General features: G+C 45.7%; 1 protein-coding gene across 2 annotated transcripts in view; it reads right to left on the bottom strand.

Annotated features, from left to right (window-relative positions):
- Window positions 1–1,639: 1,639 nt before the first annotated feature.
- Window positions 1,640–20,531, bottom strand: part of GPR156 (G protein-coupled receptor 156) — a 101,521-nt gene continuing 82,629 nt past the window's right edge. The window contains exons 7-10 of one of the 2 annotated variants that reach the window (XM_077776764.1): window positions 19,249–19,344; window positions 15,266–15,502; window positions 8,940–9,098; window positions 1,640–4,640 (exon numbers count right to left, since the gene is read on the bottom strand). In XM_077776764.1, the coding sequence (XP_077632890.1) occupies window positions 3,339–4,640; window positions 8,940–9,098; window positions 15,266–15,502; window positions 19,249–19,344 (1,794 nt within the window). In that variant the 3' untranslated portion in view covers window positions 1,640–3,338. The remainder of the gene's footprint in view (window positions 4,641–8,939; window positions 9,099–15,265; window positions 15,503–19,248; window positions 19,345–20,531) is intronic. The other variant, XM_077776765.1, reaches the window with a different exon arrangement.

Here is a 20,531-nt window from a genome sequence, read left to right as displayed (position 1 = left end):
AAAGACACAGAAGACACACTCAATGCTTTCAGGAACTTGCAATCTGTGGAGGAGACACATTTAAATATAATAAAATAAATACTGACGCAGGAGAGATTTTGTGGAACTTGCATTGGCTTTTCTCTTTACCATTTTAGAAATGATATGGTTCTTTAAAAACAAGCCTCCTACATTCCGATGCTTTTTTCTCTGCTATGAGCTCCAGGAAGGCCAAGTTGATCCTTTAAGGAAAGAGTTTGTCACAGGCCAAGAGACAGGAATAGACTTTGGGATCAGGATGGACACCTCCAACCCCAAGATTTCAATCAGCAGGACAACATATGCTTGGGTCAGAATCAGGCCTGGCTCCATGCCGACCTTAAAACCAATAGATAGTAGCAGAAGCAATGTTTCCTTTTCCAGGATTCCTTTGCACAAGTTACTGCCCTTTCCCCAAGAGCCTAACAGTTAAGAGCATCCAAAAGTCACGACACGCTTATCCCTTTAAGAATTTTATCACTGGGTTATCTGGTTTGGGGTAAAAGATATAGAAAGGAGCTGGTGAGGAGTGTGGGTGAGTACACAGAGTAAACAATAGATTTGGAGACAGTATTTGGGGGCAGGCAGTCATGATATTTGACACATAGTTTTTAAACCAAATGACAAACAAGGAAAATTCAGGGTAGATTCTCCAGCTCTTCAATCAAGTCTATCAAAGGTTACAGGGGCTCCTGGGTGGCTCAGTCGGTTGAGCGTCTGACTTTGGCGCAGGTCATGATCTTGTGGTTTATGAGCTCAAGCCCCGTGCTGGACTCTGTGCTGACAGCTTGAAGCCTGGAGCCTGCTTCAGATTCTGTGTCTCCCTCTCTCTCTGCCCCTCCCCCGCACATGCCCTGTCTGTTTCAGAAATAAAATAAACATTAAAAATAATTTTTTAAAAAAAGGTTACAATATCATTCTAAGTATTATCCACACAAAATGGATAACAGAAGCCTCTATATAATGGAGTTCAAAACATGGACCCCAAAATATCCTCTAACTAGGGGATCAGTCCATTTTATTTGGGGCTGTTCAAGGCTCTACCTGAGTCTTGAAAGGTGAGTAATTCACAAGGTGCACAAAGGGGAGAAATAAATTCTAGATAGAAGAGGGGTGGAGGGGTGGAAGTGTCAAATGATGGGACTGGAAGTACAGTTGCAGAGAGAGAGAGAAGGCCGAGGGGTTGCAGGTTTAGAGCCTGCATAATCCACATTAGTCAGTGATAGATTGCTAGATGTGATGCACTAGGAGGAAAGAACCTAAAGCCCAACCACAGGACCTGCCACCATGGGTGGGAAGAGTCGAGGGTCTGCAGTTTCCTGTATTCACTGGGGCAGGTGCTTCTGGGATAGGAGGCTGCACAGGGAGACCACAGAAGAATCTGTTACAAATGCAAGTTTGGCAGAAGATCTACTTGAAACCTGGGGTGAGCGAGTGGCAACTCTGGTGGCGGCTTCATGTCCACTGCCTTGGTGGTTCAGAGGCTTCTCTGGGCCTCTCCTCTGCAGCACAGGGCTACAATTTCTAGAGACTTGCTTTGGGAGCCATTTCTCGTTTATTAAGGGGTCACTTGGACAGCATACAAACAGCATAAGTGGAAGCTACAAACCCACACACAGAATAAGTTATGACATTTGTATTTAAAAGTAAACATTAGAGGAATCTGTGCGACCAGGAGGGCTTCCCAATCCAGTGTCTGGAGATTCACGAGGTGTCAGCAGCCCTGAGCATTCAGGATAAATCTTCTGGGAAAGATGTGGAGCCAAATGCCCCTGCTCCAAACTTTTCTAATGAGGCCTGAACTCCTACAGACAAATGTGTATACACAAAGATGGACATATAGCAGGTGGGGGCAGGAGACAGCCTGTAAACAATAATAGCTTAAAGCAAAGTGGACACATTCGCATTTTCCGTGGCAGTTAAATTCCTGACACTCTTTACCCAACTCCCTGGCTCCCCTAGAGGTGCGAGTGGGCCCCTCTGGGCGGTGAGGAGATGGAGGGCTGCTACCTGAGGCCAGGAACCCTGTTTTGTCATCTAGAACTGCATGGTGAACATCTCTCTGCTTCCCTACACTACCCTGCTTTTTTGTCTGGCCTGCCGAGCCCTGCTGGCCACTCCCAGGAGAATGAGTGAAGAGTTGCGTCCTCAGGGAAATCTACCAACCTCGAGTCCCATGAACTGTGGGCAAGTCCTGCACGAGCCACTCTCTAGCAGTGTGATGTCTGGGGAAGTGACCTCAGTTCTCTAAGCCACAAATTCCCCGTCTGTAAAATGGGAACGAGAGCGCCTACTTCACAGGGTTATCATAAGGAATTACTTGAAACTTTATATTGCTGAGGACCATGCCAGATTCAGGTTAAATATTCAAAACCTATTTTCTTTCCTGCCTTCTCCTCCATTTCTTCCTTTGTATTTTCCCATCTTGTTTCCAGGTTTATGTCGCTGTTGGTGGTCATGTAATTCCAATGGCCCCCAAAACACCTGGACAAACAGGACCCCTCCTACCCTATCAGAAACTGTCAGTGTGTATTCCTCATACCCGGTATAAAATTGTACCCCTGGTAGAATCAAAGGGAAGGGCCACAGGGACCAGGAGACAGTCTGGGCCTCTGGTGTCATCCAAGCTCAGGAGTGAGATCTGGGTAACCTATGGGCACATGGAGACCTGACCAGTCTCAGGAATGATGGGGAGGTGCCATAATGGTGGAAAGACTTGTACACCAAATAGTGGTGTAAAGGTGGCTCTGAGCTGAGGCAGGCCAGAAGCTGGAAATTAGGGGTGGTGATATTCACAAACTTCAGAAGTAAAACCATTCCTTGCCAAGAGTGGGCACCCAAGAATGTAAGAGACCTATCTTCATAGCAGGCCTGTCCATCAGAAGGCCAGTTGGATGGGTCGCTGTCTACAACTCTGGTTCTGCAGAAATCTTCCTTCCATCTCTCCACATGTATGTCCATATAGTCATCCATCTGGTATATATTAAGAGTTTTGTAGAATACAGGCTGACCAGGCCAGAAAACCCTCTGTGCTCACTTAGCACCTTTTATCAAAAGTGACCTTTTACAGTCACTGAACTAGAGTCTTTTATAGGAATGCTGTGAGGTAGTAACAAGACAGGCAATCCCCCTCTTTTGATAGATCAAGAAGTACTCAAGGTAACACAGTGCTCAAGTGAGCATAGCTGAAACATGGTAAAGGCTTGATCAGTTCAAGGCACTGGTCTGTTCCCAGAAGGCCAGAACTGGCCTTTCTCCTATAGGCCTTGGTATGGCTTGTCCTGGACCGACCTCTATATCCAGACCCACTCTGCTGCTTTTCACACCAGTGTGGGTTTCAAGTCCTCTTTGAAGTTCACAATAGGCTTTGAGTGGGCCCGCAACTTCTCCCAGGAAGCCAGCCCCCCAGCAGGGTCAGGGTCACTGTCTGATGAGCCACTGTCACTGGAATCAGAGGAGCTCTGGAAGCAGATTTCACAGTAGGGCCGGTGGCAGCGGCAGAAGAACTCATCTGAACTGCTGGACTCAGTGTCAAGGTAGTTGCACGGAGACGACATAGATGGACAACCTGGGAATCCTAGGGGCACCAGCTGCCGCTGCTCAGCCACATCTGGTGAGGCTCTGAATAGGTGTGGGGTGGCAGGACCCTGTGCTTGGTCAGAGCCAGAAGGCTGGTGAGCAAAGGCTGCCTGGCTCCCCCTGGTACCCTGGGGCTCTGTCTGGCTTTGTTTGCTGCCTTCCAGGGTGCCCAGCTTGCCTTGAAGATCTGGGAATAGTGGAGGCTTCCTGGAAAAGGGTTTTGGTGCCCTGGAACCAGCAGTTTGGGGATCCAGGCAGGAACTGTCCCTATTCTGCACACTTAGCCCATCGTATGCCCCAGATACAGTCCTATTTGCCCGATGCCCCACATATGAGGGTATAGAGCCTGGAAAGTGTGAGCGAGCCCGCAGCACTGCCCGCCTTCTCCTCACCATGTATGGGCTGAAGCCCAGCTCCCTGGAGAGAGGAATCTTCTGGGGGCTCTTCCAGGGCTGCTGTGTATAGGATGGGGAAGAGGGGAGGGGAGCCTCAGGGTCCAGGCCCAGATCTTGCAGGACTTCCTGAAGCTTCTCCCTGATCACTGAATTGACTCTTGACAGCCGCTTTTGGGGCTCCTCTGAGTTCTCCAGCTGCCCCTGCCTCTGGGGAACAGGGCCTTCTCCACCTGGTATGAGACTCTGGCGGGGGTTCATGGGTTCTTGGTCTCTTCTTTCTGCACCTCGGTTTTGCTCAGGCTGTGGCTTCTGGCTGCAGCCCAAATTTAAATGACCAGAAAGGTCTTTGAAGTTAGAGATTTTTTCCTTCTTTCCTGAGGAGGAGCTGGTGTCCTTCACAGCTCCCTCCAGGCTCTGCACACTTGAGGAGGGCACTGAGCTGCTCTGGGAGTCCTGGGCAGCCACACTGGTATCATTCGGAGAGCCAGAGAGGCATTCTGAAGGCCCTTGAGCTGCCAGGCTGTGGGAAGAGGCAGGAGGGACAGCCCACTCTGGGGGGTCCAAGGTGCATTCAGCTGACATCAGCCTCACTAGCTTCTCTTTGGCGTTGTTCACTTGTTCCTGCAGGCTTTCAATCATAGCATTTTTCTGTAAAATAAAAGCAAAACCATGAATAAAGGAAGCCTTTGAGGATTTTTAGTTTTCCATGGTGACAAAAGAGTGGTATCAGAACCTTGGTTTAAATCCCAGTTCCTCTGTGTATTGGCTGGTGAGCCTAGGCTCTGAGGAAGTAGCTCCATGAGGTGAAATGAGTTGATGTGAGTGAAGTGCTTAGCACAATAACTGACAAATGGTGCTCAAAAAGGTGGCATTGTCTGTGAGAAGGGAGCTCGGAGGAGGCATAGCATTAGCTTTTTGTTGGCTGCTACAGCACCCTCTCCCCTTTCCTCAGAACTCAGGAGGTCAAGTCGCTCTGCAGGATGCCAGTCTGAGTAATGTTTGAGATGGCCCAACTCTAGGTTTGTCACACTTTTGCAAAACACAGACAAATTTCAGGCATATCTCAAGGGATGAATGAATGAGGAAATAAGTATTTTGCCTCTTGCTAGGGGGACTAGAAAATGGGAAGAACAGAGAGAAGAGTGGAGAATCCTGCGCAAAAGAGACAAGACTAGAGTTGGAGGTTGGGGTGTGTTCACCAAGAATCTCAGGTTGGTGTTATCACTTCCCTTGGCTGGACCTTGGGGGTGGGAGCCAAAGCTACCATGTGGCACCATCAGCTGTCGGTATCTCCTAAAGAAGTTCAGGAACCAGAATTATTAAAGAAGAGTTTTATTTGTTCCATTTTGTTTAAAGAGAATAGTTGGGACTAAATCTTTGATAGCTTGATTTAGTAGATCTAGGATGGAGCCCAGAAGATGAATCGGACTGGAGCAGTTCAGCTGCTGAGCGGCCTACCTGCTGCACGGCTGTTAGTTGATCAACTGGCTGTACCTGGTTGAGCTGGCAGGTGAGAGCTGGAGAAGCATGCCCATTCTATCTGCTAGATCATGTGGGCTGTGAAGTGGGAGGGAGGGGTGGTGGAGGCTGTGCCCTGAGCATCCTCTGGTGGTACAGCAGGTGACTGTCCAGCTCAGACCTATGTGTACCTTCTGAAATGTCTGATGTTCAAAGGTAGTAGAGAGCTGATGGGGCAGATGATGACTAAGGGCTTGGGGGTTAATAACACAAACATTGTGTTCTAAGAAGTATTTGTCCAAATACCAAAATGCTGTCTCTTTGTTGCCATCCTCTTAAGAAGCTGAGGGTGGGCATCTGGACGCCCATTTACCACACCCTAGAAACAGGTGAATGCTTACTTTCTTTAGGCTCCCTGAAACAAGTTGCCTATGGACTGAACTGGTGGGTTTTGTTTTTCAAGTTGATATGAGAGAGTTGCCCAGAAGTGACCCTTTAAAGGAGCAGCAAGTTAAGTAAACGAGTCCAGCAAGAGCCCTCTGGCAGCAGCTCCGAGCAGATCTCCTGTTCCCTATTTATACGCAGGAGGGTGATTTTCCAAATATTGGTACTCCAGTTTCATCCTGGTTTAGCTTACTTCTTTTATCATCTGGAGAGAGTCCAGGGCCAGTGAGTAACTAGTGAATAAGCGGAAAGGATTCACAGCTGAGCACCTGCCTCCCCATCCTCCCTGTGCTCACCTGCAGAGTGGTAACGCGGGGGCGTAGCCGGCGAAGTAGATGACTCAAGGACTCACCAGGAGCGGAGTAGATGAGTAACAAGGCGACATTCATTCAGCCTCTTCATGATAAATGGGTGGTGCCAGATATCTCTCTGAGGATCTCATAGGCATGACTAAGCTGGCTGCACAGGAGGGACCCCCAACCCTCTTCCAGATCCTCACCTGACCCTCCCCCTGAAGCCCATTGGGCATATTCTCATACTACCTTCAGGAGGCCTCTACTCCCCCACAGGTAGGGGGAAGCCACCAGCTGATGACAACTACCCCAGCAAGTAAACTCTTGAGTGCTTTTTGTGTCTTATCCACAAATTCCTTTGAGTGTAGAAAAACAGGGTAAACATTGAGTTGGGAAGAATACTTTTCTCCCAGCAAACCAAACATCTGAAGCTGGCTGGTGACAGATTTAGAAACATCAGCCTAAACAGTAAATTTCCCTTGTTCCAGAAAAGGAAGTGGGGCTCTGTCTTCTCCGTGGCTGCATACTAATTAAAGGCGTGGTGTGAGGCACTGCCATTGTGAGACCAAAATCTGACCTACCACAGCAGCTACATTTAAATGAGCTTATTAATTATTGTTTTTGGCATATCTGGGGAAGCAAAACATCCGCAGGTGTGTTCCATAAGGCGCAGGCCATAAAGAGAAATGGAGTCACACTCTTGTTTCTATGGTTCAAGGAAGTAAACTGGTAGGTGAATTTCCTCTGCTGCAGAGTGTAGAAGGGAGGTCCTTCATTCTCTGGAAAGGTTCTGTCTGCTGGTCTTCCCATAGCCTGGCAAGTCAGTAATGCATGCTGCACAAACAGCCTCTGGGGGACCTCTGGCCATACAGTCAAGGGGGGCAAGAGTGAGAAGATCATGGGAAAGAGGAGGACACGAGGTGACAGAGGGGACTGCGTAAGAGGGGCCTGCAACTGAGGAGCTGGAGTTGGGGTCTGTGCACATATGGAGTGCTGAAACTGGAGATTCAGATACTAGAAGCTCTCAGAGCCTGGGAAAGGGTCCCAGAACAAGATGCTTGTTCTCAGGCCTGTTCTGGGAAAGATGTTCCAGGTGTAAGGCATTGAGGGGAAGAGGCCAGGATTTTACTGACTCTGCATCTGCTCCCCATTAGGGCCCTTCTACCGCAGACTCAAGACATCTTTTTGGAAAGCGCAGATTCAGTTACTGCGTGGGAAACAGGGTAGGATGGCAGAAATACAAAAATCACGTCACAAATTACCATAAGGCTAAAGAGTCAGGCCACTTGGCTGTTCCAACATTAGCTGATTGTGAATAAAAACCATCCTGGCTGTTCTCGCCAAGTTTCTAGCCTTCTGTTTAGCTGGAAAAAAAAAATGTTTCTTTGAAGACTTTGCAGAGTATCAAAGGCAATGCTACTTATTCCCTTGCCAGGTAGGAAGAAATCTGGCTCTGAAATAAGGTCCTGAATGCTTCATAAATAGTAAAAATATGGAGATGTATTACTCTGATGGATTAAAAAGCTCCAAACCAAGAGCGTGGAGGGAGGAAACAGAGGAGCACAGGCAGTAGGTGCCGGAGGAGGTTAATCCCTTCCCTGGTTGTGTTTCTTGGGGCCCCATCACAGCATTCTCACTGCCAGGATAGCTGAAACCCAGGTATCAGTCCAGTTACAAGTGTCGTTTCCCACACAGCACCTACTCAGGTACGTTCTGTACTGAAAATAATATGAAATATAATTTCATTAGTGTGAAAAACTAATTCCTCTGGGTTCCATGTCTCCTTTCTGAGGTGGTGCAGCCTCAAGCTTTTCCAGGTGCTTTCTTCAAGCACACATCACACCGCCCGATTCTGGGAGAGGTGCCAGGCCTGGCTCAAGAACAGAAGAAAAAAGGGCTTGGGGTTGCCCAGTCCTCCCTGAGTGCTACTATGATATTCAGAGTCCCCTTTAAGCTCTCCATCCCTTCAACTTTTGATCTCGCGGTTGTGATCAATGTGTTCAAGCCCCACATTGGGTGTAGAGATTACTTAAAAATAAAATCTCGAGTAAATAAATAAATAAACCCTGTACCCCATCTTTAGACACTTCTCGACTTTCTGGATTGGTAGAATGATGGCAATCTCTAGTTTAAACCTGGAAAGGACAGTAATGGGCCTTGTGAGATGTTGGGAATGAGGGCACTACTCTAAGAGAGAATGTGTCATACAGAAGAAGCGAGGATCCACTATGACTCATGGCCTTTACGACACTGCTCTCTCTGCTTGGTATGCTTTTCCCTGCATCTGTACTTAACCTTCAGCTCTCAGCTCAGAGAGTCTTTTCTGACCATTTTAAATTAGGTTCCCTTACCCTCACTACCCATTATTCTGTCTTACCACTTTTTTCTTCCTTCATAATTGTTATAACAATTTATAATTAGACATTTACTTGATCAACATTCATTTCCTCCAGTAGACTGTGAGCTCCGTGAGGGTAGGAACTGTACTTGTTTTGTTCATTGGCACTTTGCACAATGCCTGGCACACTCTGGGCTGATGAATGAATGCAGTGGGTGAGCTGAGCTTCTGCAATGGGAGGGTCCCTGGGGAAATGCTGGGGTGTTTGCCTGGGCCTGAGGGAAGCAGACGTGGCTAGGCAGCGGGGGAATGGAGGGCCAAGAAAGAATGCTAGCAATGAGACCTCTGGGGCCCACCACTGCAAGATTGGAGTTCTTCCTGACAGAGAATCCACCAGGCAGGGGTTTAGCTTACTTCTGTGAGGAGTCTGTCCATGGAATTTTTCTCTCCTCTAGCATGGCAGTTCTGCTCCTCACCATACTGGGTATGGAAGCTTTTGCTGGGAGTGCTGAAATATTTGGCCATGCGTCTGATTGTTTGGTTTTCCTCTTCAAATGCCTTCCACTGCTTCAGCTGTTAGATAAAAGAACACATGTTATTTATTTAATTACACTCCCAGAAACACATTATCTCACCCTTTTTCAAAAACAGCAAGGAATGACAGTGTCACAGATATGCACATATGTGTAAACTATTCTCTCCTCAAAAGGTACTTTATCCCAGAGAGTTCCTAAACAGTAATGAAAGTATAGAGAATGTTAAGATTACTTACTATTGGTTTAAAAAATGCCAAAGTAAGAAGCTGACAAGTAGATAAAATTGAATAATCTCAGCTTGACCCATCTACCTGCCCATTGGTGGACTGGTCAAGGCAGACTAGAGTTAAAGTATGCTTTAGAGCCATATTCTCCCGCCAGAATTTAGAAGCTCTAATAGGGTTAAGCAATCTAAACATTTTATGTTTCAAATGAAACTGCTTTTGGTGGTAAGTAGCTGTTCTTAATTATTCTCATTTGTGGAGTAATAATGGTGTGCTCACTGCTCCTGTCAGAGGACTTCTAACCCAAATCAATAATCAGGTCTCAGACAGACAGAAAACCACAAATGTCAATAAAAATCAATAGAAATGATAGAACATTAGGTCGGAGATCTGACTGTCCTTTTTACTTGACAAATGAGGAAAGACTCAGAAGGACTATGACCTTTCAAGGCCCTCCAGCTAGTTAGCAGCACAGGCACAGCCATAAGCAGGGTACCACATACCGCATGTCCTCAACACAGCTGATGAAGACAGAGACTGTTAACTGTGGGGGTTCTAGGGAAAGTTTTTCGGGAGAAACTGATTTTGAGAAACAATCTGTGGAAGCCTGGGCTGGTTTAATTTAATAGGGATGGAAGGGAATAGAGAACATTCACAAACAGGGGCATTGTCTAGGGCCTTTGGGACACTGTTGCCATGTGACAAATGTCAGTTATGGGAAGGCCAGGGAGGCCACAGAACTCAACACTTCTCTTTCTCCCTTAAGGAATTCTCCTAATGAAGAGTTCTGGTGATGTATGCTGGGCACTCTGGTACCCTGGTTCTAGAAATGATGCTGAGACGTCTGTGGGTAGCTTCACAGGGGTCCTGGAATTTATTTACTTAGTCATGAGACATTTATTGCATTCTGCCTACGGAGCGTAACCCAGATTTGGTAAAGCTGTTAGGATTTTAAATCCTACCATCAACTACAATACATTCTCACCCAAGACTTCTTGGGTTCTCTGTTGATTTAGCATAAGTCCTTCATGGTGTCAGGGGTCTGTGTGGTAGGTCAGGCTAGGACCCTCCCCTTAGATGCCCTTCTCCAAGTCCCCTTCCCCAGGGTGCTCTCAGCTCACTTTGATACTCAGGAGTTACTGGAGTCTGGCACCTCAGGGTCACTCTATGGTCTTCATTGGATGGAGATGACCTCCAGTGTTATTCTCCCAGCACTCACCTTAGCAGTGTTGCAAGTATCTCTGTCCCTTCTTGGGCCCCCCTTGTTTCCCTAGCAGTATAACTAAGTATAGCTTTTCCTTTCTGTCCCCTAGCATCCCCTGTCTGCAGGGCTGCTGGAAGAATTGCTCAACACTGGTTAAGGGCACCTCCCAGGTCTTTGGTCTATCTCACACTGAGCTGGCTGGTGGAGCCAGGGTGCCCCTCGACTCAATCCTCCTCCCTTCTGTGGAGATCCTGGTCTTGGGACTTGACACTTCTGGATTTCTGGAATATGGCTATAAATAGCCCTCAGGTCACAATTTCAGGACCTCTCCATGGCACATCCTCTAGTAGGACAAGCATTTTCTTGTTTTCTCAGCCTCTGGGCTATGTGGGTGTGGTAGGATGAATAATGCTTCCCCAAAGATGTTCCCCTCCTAATCTGTGGAATGTGGGAATATGTTACTGTACATGGTAAAAGGGATTTTGTAAATGTGATTGAGTTAAGGATTTTGAAAAGGGGAGATTATTCTGGATTACCTGGGCAAGGCCAATATAATCACCAGAGTCCCTTTAAGGCTAGGAGAGTCTGACTAAGAGATGTGACCATAGAATCAGAGGTCAGAGAGATTTGAAGATACCACACTGCTGGCTCTGAAGTTGGAAGAAGAAGCCATTAGTCAAAGAATGAAGGCAGCCTCTAGAAGTTGGAAAAGGCATGGAAACAGATTCTTCCCTAGACCTTCCTGAAGGAATACACACCTATTGACATCTTGATTTTAGTCATATATGACCGGTTTTGGATTTCTAATCTCCAGGGTTATTAAGATAATAACTCTGTATTGTTTTAAGCTATTAGATTTGTAGTAATTGGTTAGAGCAGCAATAGGAAACTAAAACAGTGGGATTAACTCTCAATTTCTAATAGGCCATCCAAGGCCTTCATAAGCTCATCCCATGTGCCTCTCACCTCCTGCCACGCTCCCTTTGTTTCAGTTTGTGCTTCAAAAAGTGCAAAGTACAGGGGCACCTGCGTGGCTCACTCGGTTGACTGTCTGACTTCGTCTCAGGACATGATCTCATGGTTTGTGAGTTTTAGCCCTGCATCGGGCTCACTACTGTCAGCACAGAGCCTGCTTCAGAGCCTCTGTCTCCCTCTCTCTCTCTGCCCCTCCCTTGCTCATTCTCTCTCAAAACTGAATACACATTTCTTTAAAAAAAAAAAAAAGTGCAAAGTATTATGGCGCTCCAAACATACCCTGTTCTCTCTCACATTCATCTGCCCCCAGGCAGGATGTTCCCCCTCTAAAATGCCACCCACTGCCCTTCCCCTGTCTGCTCAGGGGAAGACTCCTTTAAGACTGACCCCAAATACCCTTATTTTCTGAGAAGGTGTCACTGAGTTCCCAGAAGGACTGAGGCACCCCTTCCCCAGCATTATATAACATGCCTCCCTCAAACACCTAACACATGTATTATAATTCCTTTCACATCGGCTCCCTACTAGACTCTGAGGTGAGCCCATGTGTTTAGCTACATGTTTCCTACATGTAATGAGTAGATGGACGGATACATGAGTAAATGAAGGAAGCTTTCTTTTACAAAGTTCATCCATCTAGTAGGAGCCCTGGGATGTATACAGATAACGATAAGGCAGTATAGAAATTCCTGAATACCTTCATGCAAGCGCAGATGAAACACTTCAGGGATTCAGATGAAAAAACAATGTCCTATCTCAGGAGCCACTTTCCTCTCAGAGCTAGAGGGATGGAGGGGGAGATGTGTATAAGGACGGGTCATGTTCAGGTCACAAAAGTACAGGCTGGCTCATTGCTGGTGATGACCTCAGTGCTTGGCATAAACACTTAGGCATTTCCTGAGGGCCTGTGTAGAGTGCTACTTGGTCCACTGGTCTCTTCAGTAAAGTCAGCCATTTCACTCAGCTCTCTCGCGCCACCTAGCTTCCCTTGGGGTATCTGTGTCTTTGCTTTCATAAGCCCCTCCCATCAGTCCAGTCTGAAGACTTAGCTGCAAGAAGGCAGTCTACCTCCTTCCTGCCTCCCCTCCCCATATAGCTCTCCTCACAAACCTTTCCAAATTTGTTCAGCTGTCCTATTTTCCCAGGAATACACAGTACAGGTCTCACAGGGAGAATCTTTCTTCTACCAAAGGCCACTGAGCCAGAGGGGAAAATCAATTCAGAGGCACACAAAAAGCTGACAAGCCTCAGTTACTTTTATATTTTCAAAAAGAATTTACCCCCTAAACCTAAAATACAGGAAATTATAAAATACATTTTTCTGGTCATAGTCAGCTCAAGAGGAGAAAAAGCCTGAGACAGAAAATAGAAGAGGAAAGACAGAGTAAGAGAATGGGAGCTCAAGAGAGCTAGGAGGAAAAGGGGGATTGAGACAGAAAGAAAAAGACAGACGCTGCCTGTCCACCCAGTTCCTATACCCCCTAATAATTCAATTTCCACTCCCACTTCAGCAAACCAAGTGCTTGTTGCTAAGGTTAGACCTAGAAGTTAGATTCCAAACTGAACTTTATCCTGAATGTTTATGTCTGTGTGTAGATGGGTTACCTAAATATTACCACTGAGGCTTCAAACACCAAGGAGAGTGGCAGTCTTGCATCCAAGGCTTAGGCTTCCAAAGGGACAGAGGTGAGCGTGGAGAGGGAAGATACAAGTAGGGCCATATTATGGAGGTTGCAGATTCACTCAATTTTCAGATAGAGGTCTTGTTTAGATCAGAAAGACCCTCCTCTGATAGTTCTTGATGATTACTTCTGCCCCTAATTAATCTTGTTGTCTTTCAGAGATTCTTATTAGCTCTAAATTGTATCTTAGATCTGTTCTCCATATTTTCTTAACTAGTCTCTCATTTTTAAATGTCTCCTTGTTTTCTGTTTCCTTAAATTAATTTAGTATTTCAATATTTTGCCATATCCAGCTGTCTATTCAATGCTTTTATTGGGATCTTAAGTTTAACAGAATATTTTCCATCCTTATTCGGTATTTCATGATCTAAGATTATGTCCTTTTCATGATGGTTCACTTTAGTTTAAAAGAGGCTGTATCCTTTGAATCCTGTTGCTGAGACAGATCAGAGCTCTTCTAAAAACTATTTTACTTCAGAGGATGACAGCTTCTCCAAATCTCCAGAAGTGTGTGGTTCTGTTCTTATGAACTGCAGAATCTGTTTATAGGTCCTTTCCTCCTAAATTTATAGTCTTACATGAGAAGAGCTATAGTTTTCTAGTACAGTATATAATTCTCTTTGCTTTTCACTCATGGTCACAAGATGGCTGCCATAGCTCCAGACATCATAAACATTAAAGGTAGGAAGAAATTAGGGAAGAAAAGCTTTCTCAAAAGCCTTCCAGCAAATCTTTAGTGTTCAAAATGGTATCACATGGGTACCACTAGCTATAAGAGGGGTTGGCAAAGCAAGTGTTGAGCTCTTTCAGCCTATATAATGGAGAAGAGCAAGGCAGAAAGGAGTTAGCAATGGATGGATGGGTTACCAATCACCACTGGCCACAGAGCCTAACGGGTGGGCTACACAAAAGACACTTGCCCATTCTCCTTTCCCCGTCTCCCAGAGAGGAACAGCCCTTGTGTTTCATAGCCCTTTTCTGCCAAATCCTAGACAAATAAGTCAGAGCTCTCATGGTTTCCTTCAATCTAGTTCTTATAACATAGATTCAGCAAAAATTCTTCTGGTTTCTAGTATAGATACAGTACCCGTCCTTGGTTTTTAGTGCTGCTGCTGCAGATTTTCCATATTTGTTTATTCTGCAGAATATTTTAATGAGAATTTATGAAAGGGAAGAAGAGGAAAGGCCTATGCCTGTGTCACACCATCATGCCCCAAAGTGCTGTCATAACTCTCCCTCAGCCAACACTGTAATTATCAGTTAGTTGCCTCCCTCAAGTTGTCATTCATAGTCAACTTCAAGCTGCAAAGGGAATCAAGATAGGGTCTAAAGGGAGTAGTGGGATGAGGGAGGCCTCGGGGGAAGGAAAAGAGATCTAGAAGGGAAACAGGACAGGTGCCTAATGCCAAGTTCATTAACTCAGATATATGTGGCTCAGTGGTACCCTAGGGCATAACATGAATAATTTAACATCACTTTCAGAGTCTATGGATTCCTTTTCCTTTCCCTTTGACTCTTTTTCTTTCTCTTTGCCATCTGGATATTTCTGCTTCTATCTCTCTCCCTCATTTGATGTTTTTTTCTTAATCCCCATACTATGAAACACATTTTTATTCAGTTTTTATTTCTCCTTATTGTAAAAAGAAATGTTCCATATTTTCTTCTAATAAAAGGAAAAAAAAACATTTTAAATTGCTTAAATACCCAAATGAGTTTTTCCTCTGTGAATCTGCAATCTCAAATAGGAAAGAAAGGTCATTCCCGGGCTAGTGAAAGAAATGACGTCGTCAAAGTGAAGAGGGGACTGGGGATGAGTGAGGTTGACTGGAGGGTACGTGGAAAGGCAGGTCTGTGAGGCAGCCTGCCAGGGGTGGACACATGCTGCTGTGACTGCCAGCCCCTTGGGCCTGCCCTACTTGCTGGCCGGGAGCAGAGCTGTCCCCTTCAGGGGAGCGAGGAGGGAAGGACAGAGAGAGCCAGCTCACTGGGAACTTCTGACTCTCCAAGAAATGGTAACCAAAAGTCTCAGTGGAAAAACAAAGTGAGCAGTTTATCATTCCCAGAGAAGCCTCTGGAATGACAACAAGGACTGGCCTGCCACATTCTCCTTAGAGCATACCTGGGGAATGAAGATGAAGCAGTTGATTGTGGTCGTGCAAACAAAGATACCTCCAGATGTCAGTCCAAAGACCAGGTTGGGCCAGGAGTGCAAGTATCTGGTGACCACAAACAGAAGCCCAGCGGCCACAACTACGAGGTTGACCCCAACCATGATGGTTAAAGACTGATTCACAGGAGGAGAGCTGACATGGTCAGTCAGGCCAGCCAGGTAGGCACCATATAGCAGCAGCAGGCCCTGGAGATGGAGAAGAGAACCAGGGGCTGAGAGAAGTGGAATAATGGGCTTGGCATCAGAGAGCAGTAGGGCTGGGACCAATTTCCTCACCTTTAAAATAGGGATAATAATACCTACCTCAAAAGCTTGCTATGAAGATATACTGGGATAGTACATGGGAAGACCTTAAGGCAGCCTCTTACATACCTAGCAGGGGCTAAATAAATGTTATTTTCCTCCTCTTTTTTTTATTTTTTTTTTTTTATTTTCCTCCTCTTTATTGAGGATTGGTTTATTGGAGGTCAGCAAGTCAGCCATCAGACAGGACTCTGCTGGGACGAGGCACACGGCAGGAAGCTGACAGACGGGCTCCTGGGTACGAGGAGGGCTGTTGGTGGCGATGACTACCACATCAATTGTGTGGTTCTGCGCTACATGGAGCTGAGGGGCATGTATAAGCTGAAATAGCCCTGTGGTCTGCTTGTCAAGCCATGTGCCACGGCAGGGGCAGTGCCTGAGGATGGGCTTTTTTTTCCTTTCTAATTTTCCCAAAGGCACCATCTGCTTGCCAAGCCATGCACCTGCAAGATTGCATCTGTCTAGAAGGGATGTCTTTTTCTAATCTACACAAAGGATCTCTATAGGCTAGCGGCGGCTCTGTGCCAGTGGGTGTTTATGGGAGATGGAAGAAGAGAACAAAGGCAGGCTGGGACCTAAGCAAGACTGTGCAGCAGGCACTAAAGGTTTCATCTATACCCTTCATCCTCTGTGTGACATCCCCCACCCCACCCCAGGAACCCAGTGCCCTATTCTTTCCTCTTTCCCGTGAATATAAAACTGCTCTCAAATTTCTCATTTGTACTACACAGAAAATTACTCACAGCATGTTAAAAGGCTGTTTCTCCTAGAACGAGCTATATTTAAACAGAAATCAAGGCTTTAATCAACAATACATAATGTATAGATTCAACATATGTTCACCTGACTATGTGCACAGTCTCATGTTAGGTGCACGATAGATAACAGTGTTACAAAGAGGAATAAATCATGGTCTTGGCTTTCAGGAAGCGCAGTCTGGTAGAAAGATTTAAGGCAAGCATACAAATGTCCATGTGTTGTCACACAGAATGTGAAGATGCCATGGGGAATGAGATCGGGGTGGACAGCATCGATATTCAGGAGGAGAACTAATAATGAAAGCAAGGTCAAGTATCAGCAGGGTACCTGCCAGTGACTGAAATCACACGACCTGACCAACTCCATCTACAAGGACAGCTCTAATAATAATATTTTGGAGGACTGGCTATGCCCACAGTGAAGGAGTCAAAATGGCAGGGATGTCTTCTGGGTGCCCCTAAAATGCCCTGTGTCCCAGGAGGGGCTTGAGAGCCAAAGATGGCCACCCTGAGATCTTCAATGACCTGAAGACACACAAGTCAGGCCAGTGGCACCTGGGTTTTGTGTAACTGATACCATCAGGTGGCATCTAGCAGATTGGATAATTGGTGCTTTAATCAAAATTAAATGAAATTAATTTTGTGATTTTGAAATGTTCAAATCTCATTCTATTAACATGTTTTAACTCCATTAAAACTCTTGCCAAAAGGAAATGAAGTATGAAAAAAGCCTCTCTACATCCATGACTTGTGTTTGAGTGAATCATATCCAAAACTTGTATGTCATTGGCATTCACTGCTGAGAAGTGGGGTGGGGGTAGTTGCCAGTTTCAGGTAGGGGTCCCAGAACTTGATGTGAAGATTTAAGTCTTCCTCAGGAACTGCTCATTGGCCAGGGAGCCCATGGAGGGCTGGCTCAGTCAGTTTCCTGACGCTCAGCACTATTTTCGCCTTTTCTTTCTTTGTCCTTCAGAAAGATATTACAATGAAATAAAATGGAAATGGGATTATATAAAAGGCAATGGAGAAAATAAATCAAGTTGAGTCACAAAGTGAGCTGCTGTGGGGGATGTACTGAGTTTCTGTCATGGGGAGACATGCTCTTCTATGGGGCTCAAGGAATCGAGAGAGGCACTGTGTTTTCAGAACCGTCCAGGGGGCAGTGAAAGATTAATGATAATAGTATCTAACATTTATTGAGCTCTTCCCATGGGCCAGGAGTGATTGATTGAAAACTCTTTTTTTAATGCTTTTTATTTATTATTGAGAGAGTGTGAGTGTGCAAGTAGGGGAGGGGTAGAGAGAGAGGGGGATACAGGACCTGAAGCAGGCTCTGCGCTGATAGCAGAGAGCCAGATGAGGGGTTCGAACCCACTAACCTGTGATCATAACCTGAGCTGAAGTTGGACCCTCAAACCACTGAGCCACCCAGGTGCCCAGGTTGAACAGTCTCATCATGCACTAATTCTTCTGAAACTCTGAACAGTTCTGAGACGATGTTATCATCACCCCTACTTTATGTATGAGGGGACTCAGGCTTGGAAAGGTTAAATGAGGTTCAGGGTCAGCTAGGAAGGGGTTGAGTCAGAACTCAAACCCTGTTCTGTCACATTTTGAAGTTCATTTTCTTAACTGTCAGCAAGAAACTAGAGATCAAGAGCTGTTTACTTCCCAGTGTTCTCTTTTAAAAACATTTCTATCAGGGGCCCCTGGGTGGCTCAGTCTGAGCAGCTGATTCTGAATTTCAGCTCAGGTCATGATCTCACACTTGGTGGGATGGAGCCCCTCATAGAGCTCCAAGATGACAGTGTGAGTGGAGCCTGCTTGGGATTCTCTCTCTCTCTCTCTCTCTCTCTCTCTCTCTCTCTCTCTCTCTCTCTCAAAAAAAAAAAAAAATTAAAAATAAATTAAAAAAACCATTTCTAGCGAAGTCATATGTGTACATCATTAAAAGGCAACATTTTGCTAAACAACCCTGCCCATCCCCAGATCTACTTCTCAGAAACAACCACTTGAACACTTTCCTGGTGGTGAAATGAGTAAAGTTTACTTTTAAAGACCACATATTTCTGCAAAAATTTCTTCTCCTCTGCCAGCAATCAGTCAATCAGTCCTCTCTGTCCTGAAAATCAACAGGCAGTCTCTTGCCACTCGGGGCTTGCCCTGTTCTTTGAAGGCCTGTCCTACATCCCTGATGGCCAGATTCTCTGTTTCTCCAGGCTGAAAACCAGTTACTAGGATAGCTGGTTCTAAGAACTTCCTTCAGTGTCCTGTATAGGTATCCTGTACCTGCTAGAAGTATCATCCTACTTTTGTCATCAGAGACAAATGAAGCTAATGGTGACAGATTGAGGACAGTATGGTGACACTTTGAGGCAGCTGGAACCACTTAAAGGACACCATGGATGTTGCCATCTGTCTTAGGGGTCAGCTCTGCTTCCAATCAGAGTGAGAAAGGTGAGTGGAAGGCAGCAGGATGCCTTGACCCAAATCTTAAGAAAAGAAAAACCCAAGAGAGCATTCAAGAGAACAAATAAAGCTGGATAAAATGTCTCCTCATAATTTCCCTTGCAGAGAGTTGGGGAGAAAACTGGTAGTGCCAAACCAATTAAAAATTAGACCAAGAAATGGGAGAAACAGTGGGTATATTCCACATGATTTAGGGGAAAACTGAATGAGAGAAACCAAACAGAGTTGGAAAAGTGACCCCCAAGACAAATAAAAAGTAGAGAAATGATGACTTTGCATCAACAGAGGTCTTCTCTGATTTCAATATTCCTTGCAGAAATCACCTTGTTGATTCCTGTAATTCCCTTTTCATATCTATTTTGTTTGTGACAGAGTGTATCCCAGGGAGATGTGGTTACCAACCTTGCATACCAAAACAAGAGCAATCCAGACATCGGAGTATCGGGAAGCACAGAAGTGTGTGCTGGTCAGAGAGCAGGACACATCTCTCCCTGTCACCTAGGAGGGACACAGAGTCAGGACTGAGGGAACCCACAATTACCAGGAACACACAGATCTTTGTAAATATCCTGGAGTGTGACTTCTTCTACAGCATATTATTTCCCCCTTAATATGTAAAAACTCTAACATTTAGGTGATTCCATTAGAATCTAAATGCAAGTGACTACGAGTTAAAGGAAACAATGATAAAGTCTGGCTGACATGTGGATACTTGGTGGTGGTGGGGATTACTTCCCAGGTAAGTGCTTTGCCACCACAGTGACACTAACTAGTGCATCAGCAAAATTACAAATTATTTCACATCACGTTTCTGCTATTTGTTGACAGCTGAAACTATAAATATTAAATCTGCAATGTCTGGGGCGCCTGAGTGGCTCAGTCGGTTAAGCATCCGACTTCGGCTCAGGTTACAATCTAACAGTTCGTGGGTTCGAGCCCCTTATAGGGCTCTGTGTTGATAGCTCAGAGCCTGGAGTCTGCTTCGGAATCTGTGTCTCCCTCTTTCTCTGCCCCTCCCCTACTCATGCTCTGTCTCTGTCTCAAAAAGAAAGAAACATTAAAAAAAAAATCTGCAATGTCAAGAGTCCAATGTATTCTTCACCCCTTGTGAGGCTGGAGACATATAATACTTCCTATTGATTGAAGACTATGTACTAGGCACAGTTGAAAGGCACACTTTACCTGTACTGTTTCACTTAATCTTCACCACAGCCCTATGAAATAGGAAGTAATACCATCACTATTTTGTCTATGAGGAAATAGAGCCTCAGCGAGGTTGAATAACTTTCCTAAGGTAACATGGCTGGTAAGTGGGATCTGAATGAGGGCTCACTGACTCCACAGACCACCTCAAAATCCTACCTTTATTTCTCAACAATTAGGGGAAGGTAACTTCCTGTTGCTGAAAGTTCTCACTATTGATAATGCAGGCGTGAAAGCAGAGATAACTGCCAGGCAGTTCCAGTGTGCCAATGTCTCAGTAGATGTCACTGGAAGACACGTAGAGCAGGAGCAGTGGGAGGCAGCACACACAGACAAGGGGCAGGGCATTCACAGCAGCCATGCCTCCTAATTCTCCCTCCTTTTGGGTCATTTATCTGCTTGTTGGGAGGGTGACCCCAGTGTGGCCACAGAAGCCACTCCTCTCAGCTCAGGAACTAGATTCCCCAGGAACTGGGCCCCTC

The sequence above is a fragment of the Crocuta crocuta genome, unplaced genomic scaffold (assembly GCF_008692635.1).
Source record: "Crocuta crocuta isolate KB4526 unplaced genomic scaffold, BGI_CrCroc_1.0 scaffold87, whole genome shotgun sequence".
NCBI lineage: Eukaryota > Metazoa > Chordata > Mammalia > Carnivora > Hyaenidae > Crocuta > Crocuta crocuta.
Note: the sequence above shows the minus strand (reverse complement) of the source record. Positions and strands in the feature narration are given on the sequence as shown.